A 10,649-nucleotide genomic window follows, 5' to 3' on the forward strand; every position below is an offset into this window, starting at 1 on the left:
CCAATAAAGTTCATGTGCGTGTAAAGGCATACATACTTTTGGTAATATAGTATATCCTAATAATTAAACTTTTACTAAAGGTTTTGTTTAAAAAGCCTTTTGTTTACATACAACATTTTTAAACTGTCCTTGATGTCTTTATTCCTCAAGCTGTATATGAAAGGGTTTATAAAGGGAGTAAACACTGTATACAACAAGGACATCATCTTACTGATTGTTTGTGATTGTCCTTTCTTTGGAATCATATATGCAGCAGCTAGGGTTCCATAAAATATAAACACAACAGTCAGATGGGAGCTACAAGTGGAAAAGGATTTCAGTCTTCCCGAAAAGGAGGATATCTTTAATATTGTTAAAACAATATAAGTATATGAAATCACTATCACTAGGAAGGGGAATAATAGCCCAGGAACACACAACAAGATAACTTCCATTTCAATCCTGGATGTATCAGAACAGGAAAGTTCCACAAGAGGATTGAAATCGCAAAAGAAATAATCAATAACATTTGGTCCACAGAATTCTAGTTGACATATTTCAAGTGTTGAAAAAAATGTTAAAGAACAGCTGAAAATCCAGGGTGCAAGAACTAGTTGAATGCAAAGTGTTTGTTTCATAATGGAGGTATAATGCAGAGGAGAGCAGATGGCCAGATAGCGGTCATAGGACATCACTGTCAGAAGGAAACATTCAAATGTTTCTGTTGTGCTAAAGACATAATACTGAGTGATGCAACCAGAAAAAGATATGGGGGTCCTCTCATCTAGAACAATATCTAACATGTTAGGAACAATATCTGTGGTCAGCATGATGTCAGATATAGAGAGTTGGGAGAGGAAGAAGTACATGGGAGAATGAAGGGTCTTGCTGTAATATATCAGTATGATAATTAAACAGTTTCCACATATTGTCACAATGTATATAATAAGGACCAAGGTGAAGAGCAGCAAATTATATAAGGCCATGTTGTTAAATCCCAAAAAGAAGAATGTGGTGACATTACCTTTATGTGTGGTCTGTGTGAAAGCAGAATACAGTTATATAACTTTTTTATGTATTAACCGTACCAGAAAAAATACATGTTGACTTTCCAAAATGATTGATAGCAAATAAGGTGAACCTGTGACTTTAGGAAATAAAAAATAAAAAAAAGGAAATGTTTCTTTTTAACACTAATATTTTCTCTTTGAAACGCATTGGTTCTCCCCCTCTTGATGGACTCATTCATGCACAACCAACAGGGTGGAATGTCAGTTCCTACAGAGAAGGGGGCTACCACTTTATATATTCATCTACATTCATCTATGTTGTGATATATGACATGCTGAATAAGTTCATGTACAGTAGACATGTGCAGAGTAAAATATTTTGTTTCGGAATTTCGTTTTCGTCCGAAAACTTAATTTATTTAGTTACTCCCGAAATTCGTTTTTATTTATTTCGTTTTTCGTTCAAAAATTGCATTCGTCCGAAAATCCACATGAATTACGGTCGAATCTGTCTTGGAAGGCTTATGGTGTCTGTCGAATGTATAAAGAAGATTCGACGGAGCTAACTATATAGCATACTTTAGAACCCTATTAAAGTCTATGGGACTCCAACGTTCAAAATCTAAAGTGCTAATTTTAAAGGCTAATTTGCAAGTTACTGTCCTAAAAAGTGTTTGAGGACCCGGGTCCTGCCCCAGGGGACATGTATCAATGCAAAAAAAAGTTTTAAAAACGGCCGTTTTTTCGGGAGCAGTGATTTTAATAATGATTAAAGTGAAACAATAAAAGTGTAATATTCCTTTAAATTTCGTAGGGGGGGGGGGGGGTTGTCTATAGTATTCCTGTGAAGGGGCGCATGTTTCCCGTGCTTAGAATTGTCCCTGCACAAAGTGTCATTTATGCAGGAAAAAAAGTCCTTTAAAATCACTCGCAGCTATTATGAATTGTCGGCTCCGTAATACAGAGAACACTCATTGAAAGTCATTGATAAAAAAATAAATAAATAAATTGAAAAAAAAGCGTGGGGGTCCCCCAAATTCAATTACCAGGCCCTTCAGGTCTGGTATGGATATTAAGGGGAACCCTGCCTCAAATTTAAGAAAAAATTTGACGTGGGGTTCCCCCTAAATATCCATAACCAGACCCTTCAGGTCTGCTATGGATATTAAGGGGAACCCCGCGTCAAATTTAAAAAAAAATTGACGTGGGGTTCCCCCTAAAAATCCATACCAGACCCTTTATCCGAGCACGCAACCAGGCAGGCCGCAGGAAAAGAGGGGGGGACGAGAGAGCGGCCCCCCTCCCTCCTGAACCGTACCAGGCCACATGCCCTCAACATTGGGAGGATGCTTTGGGGGTCCGTGACCCCTCAAAGCACCTTGTCCCCATGTTGATGAGGACAAGGGCCTCATCCCCACAACCCTGGCCGGTGGTTGTGGAGGTCTGCGGGCGGGGGGCTTATCAGAATCTGGAAGCCCCCTTTAACAAGGGGACCCCCAGATCCCGCCCCCCCCCTGTTTGAAATGGTAAGGGGGTACAAAAGTACCCCTACCATTTCACAAAGAAAGTGTAAAAAATGGTTAAATAAAACAAACACACTTTTTGAAAAATTCCTTTATTAAAAATAAAAAAATAAAAAAAAAGATTCCAGCAGCGGTAATACACTCTTGCTATCCAGCGACGGACGATCATCTCTCCAGCGATTGCTCATCTCATCCAGCGCAGCGATCCTCCATCCTTCTTCTGTCTCCTCCACGGAGACATTGCAGGCATTCCGGCGGCTGACATTTCTTATATACGGAGGGCGGGGCCACCCGTCACCTGACCCCGCCCCCCTCTGACGCAAGGGGAAACCCGGGGTTCCCCGTGACGTATGGGTGACCCCGCCCCCCTCTGATGTAACGGAAACCTGCATGTGTTACATCAGAGGGGTGCGGATTGTAACCTTGGCTTCATCCTTTTTTATAAGCTCAGTAAATGTTTTCTTTGCTAATTGGACAGTCTCTATTCTTTTAGTTATTTTTTCATAAAATAAAAATTACATGAACATTGAGAAGAAGTGGAACTCTGAGCAAATAAAAAGTGACATATGTACATATATATATATATATATATATAAATGATAAGTAAAAAAAAGCTTTGCACAACTACATTTACATAGCAAGAAGGGAGTATCTATATATATATATATATATATATATATATACACACACACAGCGTATAGTATCTGGCTTTAGGTATACGTAATGCCACGACAGTACAAGTTATAGAATTTATAATATGTCTTAATGATTACTATTTCAATCAATTAAAGCATTATAACTTTGTAAATTTAATCTGAAATTAAAAATGTACTTACTCTATTTACTAATGATCTCATATATATATTATATATATATATACATTAACTTAATTTAAAACAAACAAAAAAAATATAGATTCTTATTTCTTTTTTAAAAACATAAAATTAAAGTCTCAGTATTAAAGATGTAACAATATTACATTAATTTCTTCATGAGAGAGTTTTCCAACAGTTTTTCTATTTACATTTAATAAAAGCAGAATGTCATGAATGGAAAGAAAAAAAATGAAATAAATAAATACAAAGGAAGTGAAAATAATGTCAAATATGTTAAAATAATATCAAAAATAAATATATAGTTCTGGTTCAATGAATCTTCATAGAAGTTTTTTTTTCTTTTTTTTTTTTTTTAATCAGTGTTTCTGTTTAACATGGAAAAAATAAGCCCCAGGTTAAATCATGAACTGAAAGAAAAAATAGAAAGATAGGGAGAAATATCATAAAAAAAGTATCTAATATATCTATTGTAAGTGAAAAGCATATGATGTGTATCAGTGGATAAGTCCAGTTGACTGAATAGGAAACCTTTTTTTCACACAAACATTTATATGTTTCTGCGCAGTTTAAATATCCCATAGAGATTAAATATCCCATAGAGAGTAATGAAGATCTCTTTGGGTTTATGTTTGTGACTGTAATAAAAAATAAATGTGTTTTTTTCAAAATAAAATACTCTAGTAAATAATTGCTCAGAAACTATTTAAAGTTAAAGTTGTAAAGAAATATAATGTTGTGCTAAAGTGTTATTGTGCATATGCCATGGATCTTTTACAAACCCACAGTATAAAACATAAATAAATGCAAATATTCATACAAATATGGAATTATATATGTGCAATAACTAATAAATATATACTGATCCTAAATAAGAATACAAAAAAGGGTGGCCAAGTGCTTGTGAATAGCAATCAAAACACTACACTTATATGTGCACAAGTAAAAGCCCTTAAAAAGTGAAATCCAGTCCTTAAAATAGTGACTGAAGTCTTGTGTTCAAACCAGTGACACTGGAAAGTGCTCTAAGAAAAAATGGTGGCATTTTATTGGCATCAGCGCCTATAGGAGTGAGGCTTACCAGAATTCACAGACTTGGGTAGGCATATGCCTCGCAAGTCGTGGTAGGCTTTATAATGAGGAACTGACGAGTCTCTGCTCCACAGGCTATCTCCAATGGCTTCACTCAATATGGCACACAGAGGTTGAACAGCAGATGAATGACGGGTGTCAATGCTCCCCATGTACAAAAACATTCGTATACACCGAGTCATGGCAGAAAAAAAGGCAATGACGTTTAAAAAAAAATGTAATGGTTTAAAAATGAATTAATAACATTCACATTTAAGAAGAAAAATTCAAGCTCATCTCAAATTGTATGTTAGCGTAATACTGTTGCTGTGATCCACCCGACACTTTCGTCCTCTAAGACGTCTTCTGGGGTATGGACCACCAGTACCAGCAGCACACTTAAATGGAAAATGTGACCCCAAACTGAATTGGTGCCTGTGAACCAAAAATAAACATCACTTCCGGTCCGGCAGAATTACGCTAAAAATATTCCTTTAAACTAATTGGATATTGATGATTAAATACTACAAAGCATATCCAATGTAAAAACTAAAAATATATGTGTTGAAAATATATTAAAAATGAATGCCAAATGTAATCCGGCTGTAGTGAATGCTCCGGCGTCCGAGTTATACATAGGCTGATGGAACGCAAGCAGAAAGGGCAGTATCATGACGTCACTTGTGCCCAGTCCATGCGTCAACATGGTGAAAAACCAAGCCTCGCTATGAATCCAGGGAGGACAGCCGCATGCGAATGGTGTTGCGTCATGGCGTAACGGCCGCTCGTTCCAAGGGTAGGCCTGGTGAAAACCAAGCCTTGCTTTGAACTGAACACGGACGGCTACATGAAACAGCCTCTACGTCGTATCCAACCAGACCTTATGTCCATAAGATGGAACATTTATTGCTGACACTTAAAAAGAGACACCGGAAACCATCATTGCCAAAGCCAAAAATGGGGGACATAAACTATATGTAAAATTAATAAATTTATAAAAGGGAGCGATATTCTTATGTTATCAAATCGGGTTGGAATCACGTTATGTTATCAACCAATATACATAGTTATTATACCCACGAATTACTACAAAAAATATGAAAAAATAGAAATAAAAATATATGGAAAAAATATGAAAAAAAAATATATATGGAAAATCTGAAGAAAATAATAGGATGTCAATTTTCATTTGAAATTGTAATATTCAAAAAATCATTAATGTCTTTTAGAGACATATAGAAATGCACTAATTAATACTGTCTTATTATCAATACTATTTTCCTAGGAGAAAACATGTTGATGTAAGATTCAAGAAAGCTATAGATATATGCATACCATATATTGTGTGTGGGTATCATGCTTTATTTATAAAAATGTTGTCCCACTCCACATTCATACCTAATGTGTCACTGGTTGAAACATAAGACTTTAGTCACTATCTTAAGGACTGGATTTCACTTTTTGAGAACTTTTACTTGTGCACATATAAGTGCGGTGTTTTGATTGCTATGCACAAGCACTTGGTCACCCTTTTTTGTATTCTTATTTAAGATCAGTATATATTTATTAGTTATTGCACATATATAATTCCATATTTGTATGAATATTTGCATTCATTTATGTTTTATACTGTGGGCTTGTAAGAGATCCATGGCATATGCACAATAGCACTTTAGTGTAACATTATATTTCTTTACAATTTTCTATCCAACCGGCAATCTTTCGGTAATGTTTGCAGCTCTTTTCACATATTCATTTTCAGTCACAGCGCAGCATTTCCTCCCTTTTTTTCTTTTTTTTCCAAAGATTTTATTGAGATTTATCACAATAACATACATACAATGAACACTACTCACTGTAAAGGTACAGTAATACAGTGATAGGCAATACACAGGCACCCTAAATAGCCAGGGGGACAAGCAAACTACTAATACATGAGACACGAGAATATGTGTCCTCCTGTGTGTACCTGCGGTCTCCGTGCTGTAGGGTCCGGGAGTCCCAGCAGTGTCCCCTCCCCTGCAGACACCCCAGTGGGAACAAGCTGTGTCCTGGGGGAACGTGACACTATACCCTATTTCTGCCTCCAACTGAGAAGACATCACTTCACAGTGCACGTGTACCCTCGACTCGGTAAAGTGATTTCCGAGCACATCAGAGGTCCTCGTGTCTTCCCGTGGGGAGGAGGCAGAATTACATTCACAATGATAAGATAAAGTTGGGAGTGGACAATGCATAGTTCCAATACACATAAAAGGTTTCAGTGCTAAATTTCTAGGTGTATGCTATGGGATATAGCTGACTTATATGTAGCAGGCAAGGGAGGAAATAATAAACAAGGTGACTTTTGCTTCTGGCTCCATCTGGTCTGGGTACGGTACCCAGGTCGGTCAGGTTAGTTTTATACAGCTCGGGTGTGTTAGCCAGGAAGACCAATGCTTGTTGAACCTAGGTTCTGTCAAATTTATTTTAGAGAAAAGATATTCCATATGACAATGTTCATTGAGGGTAGTTATGAGCTCATTAAGAGTTGGGGGGGGGTTTCCACGCGTGAGCAATAATTAGGCGTGCTGCGATTAATACATGGTGTATAAGAGGTAAGCTGGCGATGGGCCAGTGTTGGGAGTCCAGACCAAAGAGAGCCATCCGCGAAGTCAGTTGCTGAGGGGTATTGGTCAGGGACATCAAAAATGTAGAGACTTGGTTCCAGAAAGAGGCTATAATTGGACAGTCCCACCAAATGTGGAACATATCTCCTGTTGCGTTGCAGTTTCTCTAACACTTTGGGGAATGGGTTAGGAAGATGGCAGCCAACTTGGCGGGTGTGAAGTACCACTTATGAAAGATCTTCATGAGCGTTTCCCAGTGGGAAACATTTTTGGAGATGGCGGGTGGGGTGCGCAAAGCACGGTACCATTCTGTCACGATCGCCCCAACGTCTCGACTAGACATAGAAACCTTACCCGTCGGAACCTGTCGTGGAGAGTCCGTCGTTTCCCGTCAACGCGCGTCAAAGCTAACGAACGCACTCGCGTCGACACGAACGCGCACACGTAGGTCACGAACGGGTGCACGTCTACGTACGAGGGCGCGCTGACCCGTCGTACGTTCGCTTGGCGCCCTGAAGCCTTCTTTAGTCATTGGCTCCCTTCCATCTGTGCTGTCCAGCCTACAGCGTGTCCGTGATCCGTACTGTTTGTATCCGAACCTGTTATCTGATTCCTGACATCCGGCTTGTTCCTTGACTCTGATCGATTGCTGCCTGCCTACGACCTCTGCCTGTTTGACCACGTTTTCTGCTTCATCCCTTTGTACCTTGCTGATCGTCTCCTGCTGACCCGGCCTGTATCTGACTCCGCTGTTCCTGCTACCTACCTGAGTTCCTGCATTACGGAACATCTGCTCACCAGCCAGTTCCCGCACTTGTGCCTGCCAGCGACAGTCAAGCACCATCCGCTATACCAGCCTGTTATCTGTGCCCAGCTGACCTCCCGGACCAATACCGTCTACCAGGCACTTGTGCCCTCTGGACTGTTGAATACCTGTCTCCACCTTCAGGGGTTCAATAGCCAGGGGATACGAGGGGCCGCTCCCTGCATTCCAGGCTCAACCACCAGGTACGTGACAGTACTGGACAGCCATGTCCGAGCCTGCGCAGGGAGCCTCCCCCATGGACGAACTCTGCCACCATCTGGCCGGCCTTACACAGGCAGTTAAGAACCTACAAGAGGGCTACGGCAGACTGGAGGAACAAATCCAGGCGCTATCCGCCTCTGCACCAGCGGCTCCTGGGGCCCATGCCCCGCCGTCAGTCGTGATGCTGCCACCTGAACCCAGGGTCCCAACCCCGGAACGGTTCACAGGGGACCGGGGCAAGTTCAGGGCATTCCGCAACTCCTGCGAACTCTACTTCGCCCTACAGCCCAGAACTTTCTCCCTTGAGGCAACGAAGGTGGGGTTCGTCATCTCCCTGTTAAGCAATGAACCCCAGGCCTGGGCACACCGACTGTTGGAACAGAAGGATCCGTCCCTAGACTCCATGGACACTTTCTTCCGGGCAATGTCCAGGCTTTATGAGGATCCCCAGCTAGTCGCCACTGCCGAAGCAGCCCTACATGCTCTACAACAAGGTCGCAGACCCGTAGAAGACTACGTCTCTGAATTCCGACGTTGGAGTGCAGACACGGACTGGAACAATGCGGCCCTGCGGTACCAGTTCCGCATGGGGCTTTCCGAGGCCCTGAAAGACGAGCTGGCACGAGTGGGTGTTCCTGAAACCCTGGAGGCCCTGATTGACATTGCTATCCAGATTGACAGGCGTTTGAGGGAGCGCCGCCAAGAACGATCCACCACAACTCCCCGTCCGGTTTGGATGTTACCACGGGTGCCTAGTCACCCACCTCCGCCTGTTCCAGTTGCATCCACATCGGACGCTCCGGAGCCTATGCAGCTGGGGCTACTACGCCCATCCCTGACCCCGGAAGAACGCCAGCGTCGTCGGGTCAATAACCTATGCCTATACTGCGGGGAACCAGGGCACTTTGTTCGTTCCTGCCCGGCGAAGATGCGTAAGTGCCTCCGTGTTCCACCTGTCTCGTCTCCTATGTTGCCAGATAACATCTCCCATCTGGCTGTTCCTGTTCTCTTGCAGCTCCCAGGAAGGACTATCTCAACCCACGCGGTAATTGATTCCGGGGCATGCAGTGGCTTTATTGACTCGTCTTTCGCCCGAATGAACAGGATCCCTCTTAGACCACGAGGGAAGGGGCTCTCGGTATACCTGGCGGATGGGTCTACCTTGGAATCAGGACCAGTAATTCAGGAGACCAGTCCTCTACCCGCCATCATTGCCGGGTCTCACCAAGAACTCCTTTGCCTAGATGTCATCCAGTCTCCCCTGTTCCCCATCATCCTAGGCATGCCTTGGCTGAAGGCACACAATCCACACATCAACTGGGCCACCGGAGTAATCAAGTTCCCCTCTGACTACTGCCACCAGCATTGTTGTCCGACTCCCAATGGGGACTCGTCAGTCCTTCTCTGTCTGGATGCGGATGAAGAAACCCGACAAGCTGTACCTGAGCAATACCATGCGTTTCTCGATGTTTTCAGCAAGAAGGGCGCAGAAACTCTCCCTCCTCATAGGCCTTATGATTGCCCTATTGAACTGCTCCCGGGGGCAGAAATTCCGTTCGGAAGGATCTTCCCACTGTCCGAATCCGAACTGAGTACTCTAAAGACCTACCTGGACGATAATCTTAAAAAAGGGTTCATCCGACCTTCCACCTCCCCAGCCGGCGCTGGGATCTTCTTTGTAGAGAAGAAGGACCAATCCTTACGTCCGTGTGTGGACTATCGGGCACTAAATAAAATCACAGTTAAAAATCGCTACCCTCTGCCATTAGTACCTGAACTTTTCCAGAGACTGGGTTCCGCTAAACTATTTACAAAGCTGGATCTTCGGGGGGCTTACAACCTCGTCCGTATCAGAAAAGGCGATGAGTGGAAAACAGCTTTTCGTACCCGCTTCGGACACTATGAATATTTAGTGATGCCTTTCGGGTTATGTAACGCCCCGGCTACGTTCCAGCATTTTGTGAACGACATTTTCAGAGACTATTTAGATTTGTTTGTTATCATTTATTTGGATGATATACTAATCTTTTCCTCCACTTTAGCCACCCACAGAGAACATGTCAAGAAGGTACTGACTCGCCTCCGCTCTCACGGCCTGTATGCCAAGCCTGAAAAATGCGTTTTCGAGAAGGAGAGTATCCAGTTCCTTGGTCTGATTATCTCGATTCGAGGGGTCGAGATGGATCCCCAGAAGATAACTGCAATCCAGGACTGGACTGCCCCATCCGATAGAAAAGGAGTTCAGCGGTTTGTGGGCTTCGCGAATTTCTATCGCAAATTTATAAAGGGATTCTCCTCCATCATCGCCCCCATTACCGGGCTAACCAAGCTGGGCACCAAGTTCCGCTGGACACCTGAGGCACAAGAGGCCTTCGAAACCCTGAAAAAGCTATTCGTTTCAGCTTCAATTCTGAAACATCCTGATCCTACCCTGCCATACACTCTTGAGGTTGACGCTTTGGAGGTGGCAGTCGGAGCTGTGCTGTCCCAGAGGCAGGGACCTAAGTCCGTACTCCACCCAGTTGCGTTCTTCTCCCGCAAACTATCCGAAGCCGAGAGAAACTACGACGTGGGCGACCGTGAGCTACTGGCAATTA

At 42.7% G+C, this 10,649-nt stretch overlaps 1 protein-coding gene across 1 annotated transcript; it reads right to left on the minus strand.

Annotated features, from left to right (window-relative positions):
- On the minus strand, nt 1–1,088 carry LOC143964041 (olfactory receptor 10A7-like). Its single transcript, XM_077473755.1, has one exon. It carries the CDS (start codon nt 963–965, stop codon nt 75–77), a length of 891 nt encoding a protein of 296 aa, XP_077329881.1. The 5' UTR covers nt 966–1,088; the 3' UTR covers nt 1–74.
- Between the last annotated feature and the right edge of the window lie 9,561 nt (nt 1,089–10,649).

This window comes from Lithobates pipiens, unplaced genomic scaffold, assembly GCF_037356315.1.
Source record: "Lithobates pipiens isolate NorthernLeopardFrog02 unplaced genomic scaffold, aLitPip1_a1.2 Scaffold_8, whole genome shotgun sequence".
In the NCBI taxonomy this organism is placed as follows: Eukaryota; Metazoa; Chordata; class Amphibia; order Anura; family Ranidae; genus Lithobates; species Lithobates pipiens.